Source organism: Thunnus thynnus, chromosome 4 (assembly GCF_963924715.1).
Source record: "Thunnus thynnus chromosome 4, fThuThy2.1, whole genome shotgun sequence".
In the NCBI taxonomy this organism is placed as follows: domain Eukaryota; kingdom Metazoa; phylum Chordata; class Actinopteri; order Scombriformes; family Scombridae; genus Thunnus; species Thunnus thynnus.
The window spans coordinates 18,042,652-18,064,456 of NC_089520.1; the positions used below are offsets into that span (position 1 = coordinate 18,042,652).

At 41.3% G+C, this 21,805-nt stretch overlaps 3 protein-coding genes across 5 annotated transcripts; all 3 read right to left on the reverse strand.

The window, feature by feature from the left end:
* Nucleotides 1-6,947: 6,947 nt before the first annotated feature.
* On the reverse strand, nt 6,948-16,615 carry rbm5 (RNA binding motif protein 5). Of its 3 annotated transcripts, none has more exons than XM_067587104.1 (25): nt 16,460-16,615; nt 16,135-16,183; nt 14,735-14,912; nt 14,492-14,650; nt 14,265-14,334; nt 13,764-13,837; nt 12,926-13,009; nt 12,592-12,652; nt 12,135-12,200; nt 11,871-12,031; nt 11,556-11,653; nt 11,313-11,400; nt 11,156-11,224; nt 10,619-10,685; nt 10,154-10,254; nt 9,912-10,068; nt 9,357-9,448; nt 9,069-9,245; nt 8,809-8,949; nt 8,635-8,718; nt 8,261-8,446; nt 8,069-8,143; nt 7,862-7,962; nt 7,601-7,730; nt 6,948-7,462 (listed from the first exon to the last, which is right to left on the reverse strand). In XM_067587104.1, exons 2-25 carry the CDS (start codon nt 16,149-16,151, stop codon nt 7,337-7,339), a joined length of 2,562 nt encoding a protein of 853 aa, XP_067443205.1. In that variant the 5' UTR covers nt 16,152-16,183; nt 16,460-16,615; the 3' UTR covers nt 6,948-7,336. The 3 variants fall into 3 exon arrangements, with proteins under 3 accessions (XP_067443205.1, XP_067443203.1, XP_067443204.1); XM_067587102.1 differs by having other exon boundaries at nt 8,635-8,721; XM_067587103.1 differs by lacking the exons at nt 13,764-13,837; nt 14,735-14,912; nt 16,135-16,183; nt 16,460-16,615 and having other exon boundaries at nt 8,635-8,721; nt 14,492-14,563.
* An 876-nt stretch (nt 16,616-17,491) lies between these two features.
* brk1 (BRICK1 subunit of SCAR/WAVE actin nucleating complex) lies at nt 17,492-18,881 on the reverse strand. Its single transcript, XM_067587119.1, has 3 exons — nt 18,718-18,881; nt 18,102-18,184; nt 17,492-17,999 (listed from the first exon to the last, which is right to left on the reverse strand). The coding sequence occupies exons 1-3, from the start codon at nt 18,833-18,835 to the stop codon at nt 17,973-17,975; spliced, it is 228 nt and encodes a 75-aa protein (XP_067443220.1). The 5' UTR covers nt 18,836-18,881; the 3' UTR covers nt 17,492-17,972.
* An 814-nt stretch (nt 18,882-19,695) lies between these two features.
* gpx1a (glutathione peroxidase 1a) lies at nt 19,696-21,232 on the reverse strand. Its single transcript, XM_067587117.1, has 2 exons — nt 20,905-21,232; nt 19,696-20,085 (listed from the first exon to the last, which is right to left on the reverse strand). The coding sequence occupies exons 1-2, from the start codon at nt 21,121-21,123 to the stop codon at nt 19,735-19,737; spliced, it is 570 nt and encodes a 189-aa protein (XP_067443218.1). The 5' UTR covers nt 21,124-21,232; the 3' UTR covers nt 19,696-19,734.
* Between the last annotated feature and the right edge of the window lie 573 nt (nt 21,233-21,805).

Consider the following 21,805-nt stretch of genomic DNA (forward strand, 5'->3'; position numbering starts at 1 on the left):
AATGAAATACTTTGAAGCAATATCTGCAGCTCTGACTTGTTGGCTTAAAGCGTGAAGTTACTCATGTTCAAAAGCATGCGTTATTTTGATCCTGGGTAATTTTCTAAACATAGAACTGACCTCGTAATTGTGGAAAAAACATTTCTAAAATAAAGCTATACACATCTATTGTACAATAGATATACTATATTAATCTATGGATTAGTGGAAGCAGCGTTACCTCTACAACCTTCTGCTGTCCTGATTGAAGAATATGGCATTTAGTTAGTCTCAGAACTCGCGCACATAAAAACTGTGTTATTATGGATCCCACTGCTTTTCTTGGCAAGACACGCCCTGCATAGCATTCAAGTGCTATGATTGGCCAGGGGTCCATGCTCGTGCTGCTAACCTGCTATTTCCTAACTGTATGTTCAGTGGGTGTCTGGTGTTGAGTAATGGGAAACGTTAATTATGAAGGACTACGAATTAACAGTTTGAGTCAAGCATGAAGGCTGTATTATGTGTAGCTTGGAAAATAGCAATAGGGGGCACTGAATTTGAAGAATTTACTGATTATCAGACAAAGAAGTAGCACAACACACCGACTCTCTCTCACTTGCTCTCCTCTTAACCGTCTCCTTCTGCTTGTTTTAGAGGTGAGGCAACCATCTGGCAGCTCAGGGATCCCATTTTGTTCTTTTCTTTCTTCCTTGTCAGAACTCTTTTCCCAGGACTGCTGCTGCACTGAGGAGCTGCACTGCCGCATGCTGGCCACAGCTCACTGCAGGGTGGATAAACATGTTGCTGAGGTCCGCCATTTGAAATGCAGTTTTGGGAAGTTTTGGAGGTTTGCACCGTCCACCAGCACCGGCTGCTCTCGCCTCAGCTCCCAGCACCAACACCGCACCGGGCTGCCCTGTGATTCTTTTTATTTTTGCATGGTGCAAACTTCTAAAACGTCCTGAAACTGCATTTCAGACGGCCAACCTCAGCAACATGTCTATCCATCCTGCGACTCCTCAGTGCACCAGCAGCAGTCCTAGGAAAAGAGAAGAAATAAAAATTTAGTGCCCCATATAACTATTTTCCAAGTTACACATAATACAACCTCTAAGCTTGACTCAAACTGTTGACTCATAGTTCTTCAGAATTCCCATTACTCAACACCAGACATCCACTGAACATACAGGTAGGAAATAGCAGGCTAGCAGCATGATAGCAGCACAAGCATGGATGCCTGGCCAATCCCAGCACTTGAATATTACATGGGGCGTGCCTTGCCAAGAAAAGCAGTGGGAACCATTATAATGCATAAAAACCAGGCTGATGCAAGTGATATGAGTACACAGAACAGTATCTGTGAGGGGAAAAGCATCCTCGCAAGGGAGCATTTCTGCAGTCTCGCTGGCATGGGGCTCTATACATGCTTGCAACTTCTCAACACTCACCCGCTTGTCAAGTTGACTTTTGAGACTTTGAAGGCGGGGGATGGAATAGACAGTCTGCTCTGTTGATTGGTCACCTAGAATACTGACCATGACCTTTGATTGGCTGTTTGGTTTGATCACTGACACCATCAAAGACAGACAGTTGCCTGAGAGAACAAATGGAAACATAAATGATGATATTTAGCTGCTAATTCTCTGTTTTTGCACCATTTACACTTATGAAAAAGTGTTCTCTATCGTGTTGAGACTATCTCTCCACCCTACATATGTATGGGGACAGACCCCCATGGGGGCACCTGATGTGGATTACTTTTGAAGACACATCACTTGTGGTGGCCATGCACTGATTAGCAACCCGTGATTATACAAGCAGCATGCATGCATTGCCTCTCTGATTCCCTGATTTCCATGGTCAAGCAGTCAGATGTGTGTGTATTTTAGGAGTAGTTGAATTGTGCGTGTCTAGCGTGTGTGTTTTGACATCAACATTGTCTGCTTACCTTGTGTGTGGAAGAGCTGGTCTACGGGCCCCTCTCTGGATCACTACATTGTCTTTCCTACACAGGCTGTTGATAGCATGGCAGCTTGCAGCATCAGCTTGCTGGTCTGCTTGCATAGGCATTGTCTCCTGTGAAATCTAACCTTGTCAGAGGTAGTGGTAGATGTGCTTCCCAGCTGATCGCTACACTACCATAGCTGTGCTGTCTGACACTCACATCCGTAATCCCTTGTGAAGTCTGACTAGCTGGAGAATGTGAATGGGCATACTTTAGCCATGGGTTATTCCCAAAGGAAAGGTAAACAAACTGGAAAAGAGTAACTAAGATGCCCTCATGGTCCATGCATGGAGCTGTGGCAATTCAGGGACAGCTGGTTAAGACAGCTGGTTAACACTGGGGCTATTCTAGCCTTGTATCAGGGCCAGCTGGCCAGACAGTTGGAGGAGGTTGGCTCCAATCTAGCTGCTGAGGTGCAGCAGGTGTCCTCACTCCTAGCTAAGCTTATGAGGGAGCAAGCGGTGGCAACTGGCAGGGCCATGGCCACCCTCTGATGGCGAGGTGCCACCTCTGGCTGTCTCCGTCAGAGCTGCAGGGGGAATATGGGCCTGTCTTCTTAGGCTGCCTGTGGTGTCATCTGCTATGTTTGGGGCAGATGCAAATAACATGCCCCAGCAAGCCCAAGATGCCTGCCGGTGTGCTCAGGGGAGGTTGGGAAGGCTCCAGCAGGACTGTGAACAGCATTTCCTGACAGCCCCACAGGCTGGGCTATCCCAGCTCGCTTCTGTAGCTTCAGGTGACCTAAGGGTCCGTTTGGAGGCCAACCAGTGTGGTAGAGCTAAATGCAATCAGCTGAGTATGCGGGGCTGGGGCCATGGACCCCCCAAGCCCTCCCCTCAGTCCTGACAGGTCTCAGCACCCAGCCCCTCCGTCCCACTCTTGGGACAGTGTCTGTCCTGGGAGATCCTTTGGGCAGACCCCTGGCCTTCAATGGCAGAACCTTCGAGTTCTGTGTCCTCTCATTTGGCACATTGCTAGCCCAGCAGCAGTGTTACAACAGTGTGACCTGGCTCTTGCAGCTCTTAGAGCACCTGGGCCTGTGTCTCAACAGGAGGAAGAGCAGCCTCCAGCCCTCAGAGTCCACAGAGTTCCTAAGCATGTGTTTGGATGCCGGGCCAGGAACTCTTTCCTTATCTCTGGGAAGACAGGTTGCCCTCAGGGTTTGGGGGCCAAGGTCACCTGGAGGTTGTGCCTTCGCCTCTTGGGATTGATAGCAACCACAGTGCACATTGTGGCTCTTCTGAACATGCACCCAGTGCAGCGATGCCTCCTGAGCCTTGGACTTTGCCCACAGACAAATCTGCAAGCCAGAGTGTTGGTGAAATGCAGACGTGTAGCTCTCCGTTGGTGGGAGCAGCTGACCAGCTTAACACAGGGTGATGCACTGGGGCCAGTGTTGCATCCCCAGGTGGTGTCATCTGATACCTCCCTGGTAGGCTGGGGAGCCATCCACAAGGGCAAAGGCATCAGCGGCCAGTGGCACAGACCCTGGTTAGCATAGCACATCGATCTTCTGGAATTGCAGGCTATCTATCTAGCTCTTCTGCGCTTCCTGCCAGAGCTGAGGAACCACCATGTGCTGGTGAGAACAGACAGTACAATGGCAGTGGCATATATCAACAGCCAAGGGGGCCTGGGCTCCCCTCATCTTTGTAGATTAGCTCAGATAATATGGGAGCGGGCACATCCATGGTTCAAGTTCCTGAGAGTAATGCAAGTGCCAGGTCACGCGATCCTTTCAGTGGATCAGCTCTCCAGGGGAGGACCCCTCTGCAGCAAATGGAGGCTGCATCCAGAGTTCAATGCCCCCTCTTTTTCTCCATAGGGAGATATGATCCTCCTTTGGGCATGGATGCAATTGCACATCAGTGGCTACAATGATGCCTTCAGATGCCTTCCCTCAAGGGGAGGGAGGGCATTCCTCCCCTTGATCCTCTTGCACCCACTCCTACAGAGAGTCCAGGTGGAAGAGGTGACACTCATCCTGGTGGCCCCCAATAATCTTGTTCTCAGTGATTGCACCCCTTCTTCGAGGACACCCCTGGAAGCTCCCTGTTCAGTGGGACCTCCTTTCCCAGGCCTATGGGACTTTTTTTCATATTTTTCCCCTGGGACTCGGGCTTTGGGCCTGGCCCCTGAGAGGGCCAAATTTCTAGCCATGGGGTTGCCCCAGTCTATGCAAGGGGCCCTGCCTCCATCAACCAGGGCTGCATATTTCTATTGTTGGGGAGTGTTTCAATCATGGTGCAACTCTGGACAGGTGGATCCCCTCTCCTGCATGGCCCCCGATGTCCTCCAGTTCCTCCAGGAAATGCTGGAGGTGGGCAAGGCTACCTAAACTTTGAGGGGAATGGTGGCAGCCATAAAGGTAGCCCATGTTGGACCTCAGAAAATGGCAGCGGGTTGTTGCGACATTATTGCTCAGCTTCTTAAAGGTGCTCGTAGGGTTACTCTCTATCACAGAAGGCCAGCTGTCCTCCCATGGGATTTGGAGGTGGTACTGTCAACCTTGCAGCATGAGCCACTTGATCATGGAAACAGTTGGGCTGAAATTGGTTTCTCTCAAATCAGCGTTCTTGTTGGCAATTGTGTCAGCTAAAAGAATGGGTGAGCTCCATGCCCTTTCAATGCATGAGGAATGCTGGGTGATGTTGGGGTGGTGTTGAACCTAAACCCTGCATTCCACCCTAAGGTCTAGTCTGAGTCCCACGCCAGTCAGTCTGTTGAGCTGCACCGTTTCTGCCCTCCTCAGGAGAGTGAAGCAGGGGTCAGTGGGCAGTCACTGTTGTGCCCTGTCAGGGCCTTGATGGTGAATCTTCATCAGACACGTGCCCGCAGGACAACAGACCAGCTCTCTGTCTGTTACAAACCTAACTGCCTTGGGCAACCACTCTTCAAGACCAGGTTCTCTCATTGGTTTGTGGAGTCAATCCAATGGGCGTATGAGACTGCAGGCAGGCTGGCCCCAGCAGGAGTGGCCACAAGTGGCCTCACTACCTGGGCCTTATGGAGGGCCTATCTGAGATTTGTATGGTGGGCTCTTGGTCAACCCATCCATCTTTATCAGGCTCCACTGCATGAACGTGGCAGCCAGCACCCCATTCACTGAGCATGTGCTGGGCTCAGTGCAGTAGGACATGGCCTGACATATCATGCCTCTGGGACCATGGTTCTTCCAAGAACAGACTTCGGCTTGGAGTGAGGTGTTTTTTTTTCAAAGCTACCCTTGCATCCTGGAAGGCTAGGTGGCTTCCCACCCATTACAGCTGGCATCTTGCACCTAGGTCATGGGTGTGTACATAGTGTATATTTGTAAATAGTTCCTTTGTTTGAGCACATAGGTGTCTCTGGTGGTGGTGATGTCTCATTTGAACTTAGCCGTCATTTCAGGCTCCCGCAAGGGCTGCTGGGTCTGCTTGGTTTCCTTACAGAGTCCCTGTGCATAAGGAATATGTAGGGTGGAGAGATAGTCTCTTCACTCAGGGAATCTGGGTTACAATATAACTTTCCATTAGACATCGTAGCAAAAGCCTGTGTAAATCCACCTTCAGATTTGTGAAACCTTTATTTTGCTTATGAAATAAGAAAAAAGGGTGATTCCGCTGATATTTATCCATCCAGACCACATTAGACTAGGTCTAAATCAAAAACCAATTTGCCAAATCTGGACTAGATTAACAAGGAGACTCCAGAGAGTCATTAAAACACAGTTTCAGATTTGTGAAAACTATTTATGAAAACCAAAAAACAGTGATTTCACTGCTTTTTTCCCATCCAGACCACATCAGACAGATTAGAAAATGTACTCTATAAAGATATTGTATAATTGTATTTCAAAAGGAAAAAAATAACTTCTCTACCTTTGTCTTTAAGTGAGAAAGAGGAGCTCTACGTGGCCCTAACTAATGAAATGGTTACGTGGAATCATGCTGTGAATTTCTAGCCACAAGATCAGTGAAATTGCCCTTTTTTGTGACAAGGGTGTGGATGTTTTTTCTGATTTTGGAAGTTGAACCTCAGCTCCTATAAGTCTATAACAAACTGTGTAGCCAAAATAAAGACACTCAGATCCTTATGGACAGAAATGGCCCCATTTAAACCCATTAAAACCACAGTTTTTGATTCCATGACCACTACAGCATAAAATCAGGCAATATATTATATCAGGCTTTCAATCTAGAGCCCTGGCTTCAAAATTGTAGTTTTTACTATTTTCCACCAGATTGAGCCATTTTGTCATGTTTGCCCTATGGGCCAAATACATACTATTTTCATCCACTAGGGGCATTGCTGCTGTATTATGGAGGATCATGCAAATGATGCATAATGCACTTTTTGCATAATGTCAAAAAGTGCATTTGAGTTTACATGAGGAGACAATACTTACATTTAAAATATTGTTCTTCATCAATAAATAAAATAAGGCCAGCAAACTTTTCATTGATCTAGACAATGCACCAGATGCATTGTCCTGTGAGAACATGTGTGAAATTTTGGACCCTGTTCAGTTAAATGCCATAACTACTCACCAGCATTTCAACGGTTAGAAGTAGGGGATGTGTACAAATTGTAAAGGCCTTACAGGCTACACAAATCTACAGTTCACATAGAGAACAGGACATAAATCATCTGGTTCATGCAAGTCTGATTTGTTTTGTGGAATAGATTTTTGAAAATTCTGGATATGATGGTATTCAGTTACATCATTGCAATATCTGTAGTTTTATTCAGAAACTAAAAGGAGTGTTTTCTCTTAAAGTGAAAATGTATTAAGGATTAAGAAGTATATTTAAATAGACTTCACCTATGCAATAATGCATATGAATCTACTAAAATCATTCTGCGCAGAGTACATTTTCTGGTACAATTATATTTAATTTCATAAACAAGTTAATTAAATGATTAACTTGTTAAAAACATTTCTGCTGAGGTGATAAAATATAATAAAGACCACAATAAATCACTTCTGTCATTTATTTTCTGTACAGACATTTTTTGTAAAACTGTACAATTTTTTTAACATGCTGGGAAAAAAGAAACCGTTACCACAGAAGAAATATAAAACAAATATGTAAACAAGGAAAGGAAATTTACTGTGCATATGTACAATTTATAAATTATATTATTCATCATCTTCATACGCCTCCATTACAGATTATTTCTACTATCCGGGTTAACCATTATGGCAAGAGGCAAAATAATCATAGATCATACATGGAGTAAAAATCAACAGACCCTCTTTTGCTTCAAAGCTAGTTCGCTGACGTTGTTGATTCAGACATGGTTGAGCTCAACCTCACCATCTGATAATGAGTCCACCCAAAAAGCAGCGTTTCATCTGCAGACCACTCACTCCAGTTCAGTGAAGCGAGCAAACATGGCTTTACGGACTGCGTCTTTGTACGTGTCAGAGGCAGAGAGGGTGTAGTTGGTGCCTTTAGTGCCGAGACCAGCTCCCTTTGTTCTCAACTGTGCCTGAGGAGGAAAATCACAAATATCTTTTGTAAGTCATCCCTAGATCTTTACATTGGTTTAATAGAGCCAGGACGCATATACTGCACAGTATTCATGCTGATGGGTACCAGGTACACCCCTACTAATTGTTTTGAATACCTCAATTGGTGCAGTGATGCCCTGCTGGTTGCGACCAAGACCTTTACCCTCCTTCCAGCCCATAGCCTGCAGCATTTTGTTCCCGATGTTGTCACTGTTAAGGCCGTCTTTAGTGGGCTGCTCATAGTTACTGTACAGGAGAAAAGGAAATATTTAAACTTTATTAAAAACACATCAAATGAAACAGCTTGCATTATGCAAGGACTGAAAAATAATATTTTATAAAAAAATCAGTTATTAAATAAATACAAAATTGCTTACATGACTGGTGTCGGTTGGCTAAATTTCTTCTTTTTAGGTGCTGGTGGTTCAGGGATGCCATATTTTTCTCTCCTCTCAGCTGCTCTGTCTCTATATTTCAACTAGTCACCAGAAGAGTAAAAACAGTTTGAATTTTATAAAGCAGTCAATTTAACAGCAGAACATTATGATTCACTAGCAACTGAGTTATTCTTTGTTCAGCCACACCTCAGTCTCTTTTCTCTCCAACTCCTCCAGCTCTGCTTCACTCATTTGGGATCTGCGGAGAACCTCCAGGTTTTTCTAGGATAGATCAGACAAACAGATGATACATCAGTGAGTAAATGGTCTTATAGTTTCCTTGACTAGTAAGTGGACATTTCATATTCAATCATTGAGAAAATTATTGCATGATGTTACCTTGTGGAGGTCAGAGAGTTGCTGATGTCGAAGTAGACCCTCTTTATTGGGGAACTGTCTCCTACACAGTAAGCAGGCCAACTTTTTCCAGTCTGTCATCTTGTCCTGGCCTTCCTCACCACAATCAGGCTCTGCTACTCCCTCTTCAGGGTCACTGTCTCCACTGTAGGCTGCCACAAGGCCACACTAACACCACCACAGATAAACAAAGGCAGGTAAAAATACTGTTTGTACAAGTAAGTCCAGAATCCAAGTGGAGGATTTATGCATTTACAATTAAATGCACACTTAAATCTGGGTTTCACAATAACTCCTATCCTACTGAAAAAGAAAAGTTTAGTCTTCCAAAACCCAGTGATGTAGAAACCAATTACCTTGGAAGTGTTGACTGAGCTGGTCGGTGCCTCCTCTTCAGGGCTATTTAGCACCTCTGGCATGAATCTGTCTAGTCCTCCTGCCTGCTGAGAAATCAAGTCAATCCATTTAAGACATCAAAGTTCAAAGCCTATATAATATAAGCAGAACTCAGCAGAATCCTACTGTTGTACCTTCTTTTCAAACAAAGTGTAACCAGCATCGGCAGCTGCTGCCTCCCTCCTCTCTTCTTGACTAATAGGCTGAAAGCTACTCTTGAAGTTCTCCTTCTGCTTATTGAGACTTTTAGCCCACCGCTCCATGTCTTTAGCTATCTGAAAGAACCAAACAGATTTGATCATGAAGTTAAAATGTAAAAAGAATGAACTCAAATATGAAAAATATCAAGAACTTCTGGCTATAGCACATAACAGACAATGTATTATAACAATACCTGCTGAGCAGTCTTGCTCTTGGGCTTTTCCTTTTTCTCTTTGCCTTCTTTATGTTCTTTGCTGCCCATTGTTGCAGAACTGCTTGTTGCGTTATTTGCGTCGACTGAGGCAGGGACATATGTCTGTTTCTCACTGTCCCAGTATAGATACTGCTGAGTCTGAGAGTTGTAGTAATACTGAAAGGAGACAAACACCAATGTACATAATCAAAACAATATAAACTCCTGCCACTCTCACCAACATGACAGAAAACCCAGTGACTCATGAGGTGGTTTTGCACTACTTACATGTGTATTTGGGTCATAGTAGAGATCAGTCTGAGGATCGTAATAGTAGCCTGAGGACTCATCGTACTGATAGGAGGATGTATCGGGAACGACTGGGAATTATAAAACATAATGTCATTAAAACTACTGAAGAAAACTTCACTTGCTAGTAACAAGTATTTGTAGTCAATAATGCTTCTTTCAAAAACATAAAGCCAGAGTACTAATATACTACTACCGAGACAATAAAGTGTGTCTGGAGAACTCTTCACCATCAAGTAATCTGAGGTCCAGCTGGATGTCCATATATTTGGTCAGTCATATAAAAGACTAGTCATGGCTGTATTGTTTATAAATTTAGAGCTTTGAGTTGGTTTGTACCTCAATGTGTATTCATCTAAACAAAGATTTAGGAATTGCATACTGCTCTCACACATCAGTCAGAAACAAATTCCTATGTCCCAAAGCAAACAATGTAATATACTGTACACGACAGTGTCCAGAAGATGAGGATTTTCTCTTTATGCATGCCACACTTCAACAGAACAGGTTTTAAGTGATCTTGTGTGCTCATACCAGTACTGGTGTCTGCTGTCTGTCCAGAGGCTGTTAATGTACTAGCTGCGGTAACAGTGGCAGCAGCAACAGGAGCAACAGGCACAGACACAGCTTCAACACCTGAAAGGTGTCCGGTTTGGGGTTTTGCCTCCAACTGATGGGCGAGTGGCAAAGCCTGCAATAAATGTAATTGTTACCCCGTGTGTGTTTATAATGGTACTATAATGCAATTACAGAATTAACCAAAATATATACATTACCTGAACAGCAGGCTGAGCAATTAAATGGGCTGGGTAGACCTGTGCACTCTGTGAGATAACTACTCCAGCTGCAGTTGGAACAATCTTTACACCAGGCGCCGCTAAAATTAGAAAAGTAAAGCTCTGTGAATTTGTCAAATACTCAACATCACTGTGCAAACAAAGTCAAGTTACTATGCTGTTAAGAATAGAACAGAGATATGTTATCTGTGTTTGTTGCTTTTAAATGATGGGTTTACTACTTTACTACTACTGTGTTTTTTGCTCTTACAGCTTGATTGTAAATAAATGTTAAAACATCCTGCAATTTGGCTGCATGTCATTACAAAAAGGCCCTGATAGTAGTAAGTGGTTATAAAAGGAATTCCTAACTGTAATATGTTCTAGTTTTTATAATACTATAATTATACAAAGAATGGTCAGAACTGTCCCAACATCTCAATAAGCCTTTTTAGCATGTTGTACCTCCTAGAATCCCATTTCCCTGAGAGGTGCTGGCTCCCGCTGCTTGCTGGTAGTACGCTTGGTAGTCCTATTGAAAAAAAAAAAATCATTTATTGAAATACATACATTAATTTTTCAGTGTGAGACATGCCAACTTTAGCTTTCCCTACTAGCTTAAGTGGTGAGCCATTACGTAACCCACATTAGTTAGTACTCGAAGGAGATGCACATACTTGTCAGAGTAAAATTCGTAACATTGGGTCAATATTTCAAACATTGTTAAGATATACAGGTACAGCCTTGCATCTTATATCTTAAGAGCTGTTATCAGGAATCTAATGGTTCGTAAGCTTGAAATTTGTTCATCAAATCACTTTAGAATTTAGATAAATAGGATTTCTCTGGAGGACACATGCTGTAAATGTCAACTGCCACTAGATGTTACCATAGAGCCATATTTTACTGCATGCAACCTTAAAGAAACTAAATTGAAAGGCATCAAACACTGTCTTCCTTCAAGCTAATCATTACAATGTTTGCTTCTTTTGCATTGCTAACCTGTGACATCGGAGTATAGCCTTCTTGCAAGTAGCTGTACTCCGACACTCCCTCTGAAGTCTGCTGTGGCTGAAAAGGCAAAGCATGATTATGAGCCTGTTACATGATGATATTTGGAGATAATAAATAAGATGAAATTTAGAGAGAATGGACCTACCTGACTTGAGGACCACTGGGCTGCAGCAATGGCTGTGCTAGCAACAGAGAAGGCACTGACACGATTCCCATCAGGTAGTAAAAGGTCCCTAAAGAGGCAAACAAGGGTATTCCCACATTTAACTGGAGTGTTGCTGTGTCTCCCATATCTTTATTGTGTACAAAAATAGGTAACTTGAGGAAAAATACACAAGATTTGCCTATGAAATTAAGAAGGCACACTATCCACTTAAGTTATACTTACTTTCTAGCACTCTTAGCATAATCCACTCCAATTGTTTTCCCATCCAGCTTTAGGGGAGGCTGCAGTCCTTGTAAGATGGTCAGCAGCTGAGAGGCCTCCTGTGAAAAGGAGTCATAATACATTTTAAGTGATATGCAGACATCAGTGAGGTGGCCATTTCATCAGTGAGAAGCTTTTAAGACAGCTAAGGAGTATTGTTGATCTGTAGAAAAGCCATATGGAAACCATTCATCAATGGTTGGTTGGTTGTTGTATAAAGGTAAATTATGACACTGAAAAACATTTAATTGTGTTAGATGTTCAAGAATCCTTTACCAGAGGAGAAGACAGCTGAACAAAAGCAAAGCCTCTGTTCTGGCCTGTCTGCTTGTCCTTGATGAGGCGAATGTTATTCGATGAAAGATTAGCATATGGTGCCAGGGCTGTCATGATGGCTTCCACGGAGGTCAGAGGTGCAATATTTCTCAGGATGATTGCTGTTCAAGACAAAAGTCTATATTTAAAAACAATCTACCACAGCCAGTGACCTTTCTGTTCCAAACAAAGTGGTGTATTACATCTATTAAAATAAGTCCTTACTGTCGCCATAGAAATCTCCGCTGGGTTGAGTTTCTGTGACTCCATTATTATTGCCGGTCTCACTTTCTGTTGAGAGAATGACAGAGGTAAGAGGTGCATTAACATAACCTTCAGAACTGTGTAATCAAAGAACTGGAAATGAGGTATGATGTCAAACGTATTAAAAACTTGTGCTAAGAAGTAGTGAGTGTTTACAGTATCATATAGACTATTTCATGAATTCCATTATGTTTTTTACCCATTTTGTATTGTTCTCAGGTGGACAAAATGAATGCTATCTCCCATCTATTGACTTTCTCTAGATCCAAAACAGTGACACCACTTAAGAATCCATAGAATTTGGTTTACTAGGCTTCTACAACTCCAAATGCACAAATTTTGCGCTGCATCCCAGCACTGTTGCCTCAGGCTGCCTGGATGTTGGAGTCAGTGGCCTCTTGTTGATTTAGCTACTTACCAGCTTTGGCTGCTCCACACCTGAAGCACTTCAGCCTCCTCCGGAAATTGTACAGGCCACACTGCAAGTAACCGTTCACATCATTTTTATTATACACCTACTAAAGCCCTTAACAGTGCTGCCTCAGAGAACACGCAATCTATATTGGTGCAGCATACTATACCTACCTGAGACACAACCTAACCTTTACCACGTATCCAAATGGAGGTGAACCACAAAATAAGATAACAGAACTGCAAATACGAACTCATTCGCCAAATATTTATATGTGTGCGGGTGTTGTAGCATTGTTTGGATAATGTGGTCATGAAATCAAGACAGATCATTAACTTACAGTATTGCAGAGCCAGTCTTCATACTTGTTTCTGGGGTGACTGTAGTGCATGTCCACGCTTTTGCCTTGGATGGTCAGACGTTTCTGAAAGAGGAGGACAAGTATCACTCAAATATCCGTGGCAAGCATCAATCTCATCAACAGAGCAAGCAGTGTTGGAAGGGAGCGAACGGGGAGAGGGACCCCCACAGATAGCCTTTGTGTTAAAGACAGGCACATGATGTATATGTGAGCATGATGTATAGAGGGTTCTTTAAGTGTTTGGGACCCGAGTGCCCAGGCTGAGCTGGAGCAAAGTGTATAATGTGACCCTAATAGACAATTTTGGCTGCTTTCTGTAAAACCAGAGATTCCCACAAAATCTCTTCCAACAAAAATGATAAAAAGGAGAAAATGACTTTCTAAAAAGAAAAAAAAGGAAAGGAAAAAAAAGCCCCATCTACCAAGGGTTCGACTTAAAAAGAATAGTTAAGTTTAAAGTAAACTCTGAAATCTCATTGATAATGCCTCTAACAGCAAGGTAAAGAAAGTGTGTTCATTGTCTTAAATACATATACATTATGGAGATGACCTCATAATACCAGTTAAAACTGCAGGTTTGATGTTACTGTCATTATAATAAACTAACCAGAAAGCTTGTTAAAAAATAAGTTATGTATCATGAATATAATCATCTCTTAATATACAAATCTTTATGGTCTGTGGCATTCAATCCATGGATTTTTCAAACAGATCTGTACATCTTCCACACTACTTATTCAATGCATTGTGGTTGCCATTTTGGTTATTTTTCCAAGATCCCCAAGATTAAAACTAGACTTGGCGATTGTGAAGCAACCTGATTGGTCTCCATCCATCGGGTAGCATCTTGCAAGTGATAAAAGTCCACGAAGGCGAAACCACGGCTTATACCTAGAGACAGCATTCAAATATAGACGGGAGGCGTGTTAGTTAAGAGTCCATGGGCATATTATTCAAACTGTTCCACAAACTGCTTCACGACCCAGGCCCTGTTTGGTAAACAATAGGCCACTCCATAGGAGTTTTACCATAGCAAGAAATCCTGCTGAATACCATTGTTTACACCACACTCAAAAACAAAGTGCGTGTTTGCCAATTTACTTACTTAAAAACTGTTATTGCTGTTCTTACTTACCTTAAAAAGATTCACAATGAACTGAAATTATAAGTCTTTAATCAACATCTTAAATAATTTTGCAATTAACTCGATACAAATCTGTCCTAGCTGCTATGGGAAAATGGGTCTGAAAGGAAGCAGATTGGCCCTATGGTCAAAGACTGGGGGAAGGTCGGGGTCCGTCGTGTATCTGCTTCTCACCTGTCTTCTTTTTCATCAGCCTGACATCTACTGGCTGGGGTCCCTCCAGTTGGTCTATGGCAAAACAAATCTGAATAACAACATACAGACAGTATGTTAACATTATGATTCAAAACTAGCCCCATTATGAAGGCTTTCCATCTTACAGAGTGAGTGGTGCACCCACATTGAACTATACTTAACACAAAAGAGGTTGGAAATGTTTGCAAACAAAAACAAAGACTTACATCTTCCTCAGTGACATGAGGAGACAAACCCCAGAGCATGATAGTCTTGCTCTTCTTCTCCTCCCCAGATTCCCTTCTGTAATCCTGCTCTGGGTAGTCTCCATCAGAGTGATAACCATCTTCTGATCTATCACTGTTACGTCTTTTCCGTTCCCTTTGCTTGAATACAAATAAATCAGTGTATCAGTTAAGTGTGGATGACATTATATCACATTAAAAGTCACTGAATATTGAAATAAATACCTCTGGACTGTCTCTTGATCCTCGACGATCTCCTTCATAACGATCGCTACGTCTGTCTTCTCCCCAGCGACGCATATTGTGATCACGCTCTTGGTCTCTCTCTCGTCTGTCGCGCCATTCTGATTCATCACGAGACTGGTCAGAGCCATATCTACCGCTACGTTCAGTCCGGCTTATCCTATTCAGCAAGACAGTGGAAAGAAAAGTAAAACACTGCAGCAAGACTAGTGTCCAATTGCATGATATTCCTCAGAATATAATCATATAACTGAGTCATCATGAATTCCTGTTGGTGAGCTTGCCTACATTATTATAATAGCCAGTGGTGGAGGAAGTAATCGGATTGTTTACTTTAGTGACAGAACTAATACAACGATGTAAAACTACTCCATGGCAAATAATAGTTCTGTATTCAAAATCCTACTTCAGTAAATAAACCTAAATTATTTTTTACAAGCAACTTCAATAACGTATCAAAAGTAAAAGTAAGTAAATTGGTGGTTCACCTTTAACAATTGCTTGTATTTCACAAGCTCATCATATGTTTTGTTTCTGTAAATTCTTATTCTGAAGAGTGACTAGTAACTATTCTGTCAAATGCCTGTATTGAAGTCCAGAGTACAATATTTCACTCTGAAATGTGGTGAAGTAGAAGCATAAAGCAGCATAAAACAGAAATATTTAAGTAAAGAACATCAATTTCTCAATGTGTGTTGTGAGAAAAGAGAAGCTGATCAACTGTGTAACAAAGTAACATACAGTTGGTCAGCGGTCACGTTCTCATTTCAACAGTAACGGTGCATTAAACAACTCTGACATGCAACTGTCTGACAGACTGAAGGGCACAATGCCCTGCTTGTCTCGCCCTGCTGAAGAAGCTACCATAGTTGTAGTTATTTTGTTCTTGTGTTTTATCAATTTAAACATTTCCCATATCATTTTAATTCCAGTTTATTTTATATGTTGCTTCCATGATTTAATTCGCTATTTTATCCCAGTTAAGGTAACTTTCCAATTTGCTATTTAGATTTCCCATGAAATAGCAACTGTACGGCAGTACAATAATTGTGTCAACTGGTGGGAATTTTTGCGACCACGAAAAACGTATTTTACAACAAAGTCAAGAAATTCTTTAAATTTGGCAATAAAATGGAGGGAGAATGTTTAGGATTAAGTAGCAATATTAGGTTACACCTCCACAGGGGTTGAAACTGAAATTATCCTGGTTTCAAGAATACAAAAGTTTTCTGAACACTATGGGATTATGGGCTTATAAATTATAGTTAGGGGTCTATAATGTAAAAATACGCTCTCGCTACCTTTGAAGAAGGAGCACATATTTGGACTGCTATCATAGCTAGCCACACCTACCATGGCGAACGGCGCTGGCATTTACTCACCTTTTATCAGCTCCCATTTCTCCCTAATGCTTCCGTACACAACCAACCTCTGCAAAAAAAACAAAAAACACCATGAGTTCAGAGTTATTCAAAACGCTCGTTTTTTTATTGTCAAGCTCAGCGACGTAACAGCACCCGTAACGTTACAGTTGAACTGGCTTTTTTTTTTTTTTTTTTTTAACTGTGCACAATAATAATGATAGTAAACCATTACATGGACCCGGGTCCACGGTTAACAAACATACATAACTTAACTCAAAACCAACGACGCCATTGAGAAGCTATAAGCGGTTTCAATTTCGAGTCTTAATGTACAGTTACTTACCAGTGTAGGTTATGAATAATGTTAATAGCCACTAACACTCTCTAAATCTCTTTGCAAAGTTGTGGGTAAGAGAATTCATCTCACGTTCAAGGACTTTTCACAAAACTACGATGGCACCTTCTTTATCCCAAGATGCATTGGTGTACTCTATAACCCGGTGCATTTTGGGAATGAGAATAATTTCGCCCGAAATTTTGACTTACAGGCGGCGCCTAGTCCTTTCGGTTGTCCCTAATATGTTCTAATAAATGTCTGTGTTTAGATTTACATTATAGATGGTTAAGAGTTAGGTCACGACCACGGATGGGGCCAGAGCTGTCTGCCTACGACAGCAAAAGTAGACGTGCTACCTGAATAGAGCTAAGAGTGCTGCCTGAAAGGCAAAACTACGGGCAAATCGCCCACACTCTATTTCCGCCATTTTACTTGTTTTATAGCTATTTCAGTCGATCTCAGCTCTTCGCAATTGTAGTTTATGGGAATATATTATTTATTTATTTGTAATTCGACAGTTTTACATTCAGCCTGTAATTCTTACTTTACTAAATACCGTATTATAGTGTTATATATGTATTGCGCATGTACATAATGTTCTTTCATTGTCATACTTAAGTCTGCGCAAAATACTCATATGATCTTCAATCAGTATGCAGGACATAAAAACATCTCTATATACAATATAACCTACATATTTTTATTCCAGCATTCATGCTCCCATGAAGTCTTGCACTATGTGTACCAAAAGTCTGTATATACAATCTGACCAACAATACCAGTCCAAACTTTTGACTGGTACTGTTTATAACGTCCATACCGTTTGCTGCGCAGCTCTTGCCTTAATGCAATAGCTATGCTACATATTTGTGTTCCCTTATCTGTTTGGCTGCATGTCTCTATCTGTGTCCTCCAGTAAACTTATCTGCTGTTTTAATGTATTAAGAGTCACTGAGAGCTTGAGTCAAATTTCTTGTGTCAGCATACTCAGTCAATAAAGTTGAATCAGACTCTGATAAGCTACAACACAAAACATGGTCATTGTTTATAGTTTATTACAGTATTTAAATCCTGAAACATCACCAAACAGTTCACTGTACAAGAAGGTCCTTAATAAAGATGACTACACAATTAATTGTTCAACTTGGCACACAAGGATGTTCCCTTCATAAAAGCTCTGTTGTGGTAATGACACTGTGTACAACACAGATGGTCCAACAAGTTGTGCTGACACCAGAACCGGAATCAAACTCCATATCTTTTTTAAAACCAATACTTATGGAGATTATTTTTGTTTTGTAACATTGATGATGCTTGAGTCACTGACACCCAAGACAGACCCATATCTTCTATACAAATGTGGCATGAGATAAAACAACACAAAACTAGGCCTTATAATATAAAACTGGTCCACATGTTCCCATAAAAAGGAGGGTGGAATCCATCACACTTATTCCAAAAATTCAGGGTGGGAGATGGGCAGGTAGCTCTAGGATGCTAGGATTTTGCATGGTGAGTCCTAGGTCAAGGTCTCTCCTTTTGTCACCTGTAATGTCAGATACATAATATTATAATGTGATACATGACTTTGAAATATTCAAAGAACAACAGCGAGAGGATTATTTAAATTATAATGCAATATACGTACTCTTGCTTCAATATATTCAATCCTCCTCTCCAACGCTGTCAGCTTCTCATTCAGAGTGGCCAAACGGGACCGACACGACATATCTGAGGGAGACAAATTGCATTTTGAATGTAACCGTGAACAGTCATGACATTTTATCATACATGTCGACGCTGTCAATTACAAGGACACTACAGAGAAATGAACACCATCATTATGGATGACTACTGCTAAGAGAACATTACTCAATTTCAAGTATTATGTTACTGCTAGTGTAACGTTATTGACGGAAGAGCATAGCAGCATTAGCTTTTGCGGTGGCCTAGCAGCCATTAGCTGTCTCAACACACGGATGAAATGATTGCAATTTAATGTAGTGTTTTGGCACTTGTTAGGCACATAACGTTGGTTAACAAGGAGAACAAAATGTATGGTAGCTCGACACCAAAATGTCATATTTCCACAAGGCAATAACACGATTCAGCTAAAGCTAACTGCTAACTGGGAGTGGCCATAGAAAACATCAACATCAATGCCTACGAACAGCTGCATAGCTAGCTTATCTAGCTATCTACACTCTTATCCATATTAGTAGCGACACAGCTCGTAAATCGTATTGTCGAAAGGTGATCCTTACCAAAGGAGTTAAGAAAGTCGGCGATTTTTTTGATGCTGCTCGTAATTACTTCTATATACTCTCGATTCGCCCAGTCTTGGTGAATCTCTCTCTGCACTGGATCTTCCTGGCCAGCCATGTTGGACGAGTCGCAGCTAACCGTAACGTTAGCGTTCAGCCAAATGTACCCTGCGTTCAACCAGGAAACCGTAAACGGGAAAATGCTGATGTAATTGTTTTATATCTATGAATAATTATGAAAACAAACTCATCGCAAGCGACCTTTACTACATTTTTGCATATATATTATACGTTAGTGATACATAATTAAGTTAAGCAAGATGACTATTCCGGTAACGTTAATTGAAAACATTTTGGGGCTGATGTGAGGCGGCCACCAAAGTTTACTGTTTTCTCAGTAGAAACAATGAATTGGACCAGCCTCATGAGTTGGTAACGTAGCCATGGGACGTGAAAATGCAGGTAGTTAATTAAAACACTCACCACTCGTCTAAATTTCTAATATCAATCTTCGCAGGACTGTCAAAACTACCGTTACGGCGGTTGCCTAGCAACGTTCCAAGTTGCCAGTGATTTTATTTACATCAATAAACACAACTTATATTTCAAGAGTCCCTTCATTTTCCAGATGCCTAATTCTTTGGCATGTTTCTGTGTTTGTATGCATTGTACACATGACAGTAGCACTTCTTGTGACATAAAATGTTTATTTTCTCTTCTTTAAGTCATCTCAATGAAGATATTTGTGATATGAGTTATGGCCTACACAATGGCATGGACAGGCTTTTACATATGCATCAGAAACTCCCCTCACAAAAAAGGTTTCAAGGAGTGTCATCATAGAGTAAACATGCTGAACAACCATAGTGTACTGCAGTTGACATATCACATTTTTTAGGAGTGCTGCTTTAACTGTGAAACCATGATTACATGTCAAAACAGATGTGTGACTAATGATTACTCTTTTTGGTCAGGCTGGTCATAACTGATAGGCTATCTCTCCAACGGCCATGAAGTTTACTTGACCCTCTTCAGCAGCTCTTTAATATCTGCCTCAATGTCAATGGTGAGGAAATTCCTGCTGTAGCGTTTGTAGGGCTCCCCATCAGGACTAACCAGGAACTTCTCAAAGTTCCAGGAGACGTCGTTCCTACTGACAGGACTCCAAATGATGAACTTTGGATCATTCATGAGAGCCATGGCATCGTCACAGGGGGATGGGAGCTTTTCCTTTAAATACACAAACAAGGGATGGGCATCTTTTCCATTCACATCCACCTTCTCAAGAAGCTGGAAATTTGGTTCAAAGCCATTCCCTGGACGGACATATTTCAGAGATCTTAGGATTTCATCATTCTTGCAATTCTCCTGTGATAAAAAAAATACATAAAAATGAAATAAATTACGGAGAAGACAGTCATCAAGTTGATTGAGAGCTCATAAAATAAGGCTAGTGGTGGAAAGTATGTGCATTTGCTCCAGTACTGTACTGTAAACACCGTGGGGGTACTTACTTTACTGGGAGTATTACCATTTTATGTTATTTCAACTTCTAATTCAGTACATTTCAGAGGAATTGTTTTTACTCTACATTAATCTGACAGCTGCAGTTAGTGCTGTATTTAGCAGATACTGATTTTTACATACAAAACACATGTTCAAATGATAAAGTTAGAGGCACTGTTATAGATTAAACTACCCACCAGTATTTAAAGTCACCTTTCTATGAGCAACAACATTAAGTGCTGCTTTAACATTAATGCCTCTGTAGTAATCCAATAATAATATAGTATATTTATTTATGTATATGTTAGAATGACACTTGAAAGAGGCTAATCTGCTGCATTCAAAAAGTCCCAAAGTGGACTGAAAACATTAGTGTTGTTTAATAGCAAGATATCCTTGAAATTCAAAATTTCTTGATCACAGTAAGAATTTGACAACATAGGTGTTATGGCATGTGTTTTCAATAAACATTTTCAGCATTAAGACATCAAAAGTCTCGCGTGCGCCTTACTCCACTGCTGACCATCGCTAATATCCACAACAATAGGCTACATATTGGCTGTTATTTTGAGCTGTTGAAACAATAATAAACAAGACAGTGCCTATTTTATATACAATGTAAATAATTTCCTGCCATGGGAAAACAGGCCTTTGTAAACCACTTTTGAATTCATGGCCTACCTGATGCCCAAACTGATTGCAGGGCACACCCAGAATAACGAGTCCCTTGTCGGAGTAACGAGAGTGAAGCTCGTTCATCTGTGTGTAGTCCCTGGTTGTTGTTCCTCAGAGAGACGCGACATTTTCAATGAGAACAACTTTCCCCTTAAGGGCAGACAAACTGAACGTTTCTCCAGACAGCAGCTTAACTGTCAGGTCGTAAAACCTTCTCACAGCCATTCTTACGGATTCCGGATTCGATGTAAAGCCACTTGACCACAGAAAAAGTACGAGACTTGATTTTTCAGGCGCTCCAATGTTAAAGAAGTTATAGTCCAGCCCTCACTTTATTAATGGGCGGGTCATGTGTGACAAACCACCCAAGGCTTATTGTAAAAATTGGCAATTTGAAAATTATTTATTTATTTATTTTTTTGTGTTTGTTTTTTGGGTTATTTTCACTGGATTGACAAAATAACATTTGCCATTTCTTGAACTTTTGACTCAAATCACACGATGCAGTTTCACTGACAAGGAAGTAGCTCGCTTATACGATAGTTGTGTTATGAATATTATTATCTAAGACTAGTAAGTCAGTGTTTCCTGGTGGTCTATTACACTTTTGACTTTACAGTATAGCTTACATAAAGTCGTGTCGTATTCACCTGATTTTTTTTTTTTTTTTTTTTTTTTACCTTCCATTCAGAATAAATTACAAACAATCAGTAGAAGATAGGGGCATAAAAGAATGTATCTGATGCAAACAATGACACTTAAAGAATTTATAAACATGTGGAAAAGTTGGCCATGCATAACCTACAAGCGCTAACCCTCCACAACTCCACATAAATGCAAATTATTACAAGGTGAAAATGTTCGACATGGATATCACAGGTTTAGGCCATGGTTTAGGCTATATTTA

Coding starts and splice junctions, on each gene's coding strand:
- brk1 (XM_067587119.1), bottom strand. CDS start 18,835: ATGGCTGGCCAGGAAGATCCAGTGCAGAGAGAGATTCACCAAGACTGG. Junction 18,185..18,717: donor CGACTTTCTTAACTCCTTTG/GTAAGGATCACC, acceptor TGTCTCCCTCAG/ATATGTCGTGTCGGTCCCGT. Junction 18,000..18,101: donor TTGAATATATTGAAGCAAGA/GTACGTATATTG, acceptor CTGACATTACAG/GTGACAAAAGGAGAGACCTT.
- rbm5 (XM_067587102.1), bottom strand. Junction 13,010..13,763: donor GATGGATGGAGACCAATCAG/GTTGCTTCACAA, acceptor CTCCTCTTTCAG/AAACGTCTGACCATCCAAGG. Junction 8,447..8,634: donor GCTCAGTCAACACTTCCAAG/GTAATTGGTTTC, acceptor TGGTGGTGTTAG/TGTGGCCTTGTGGCAGCCTA.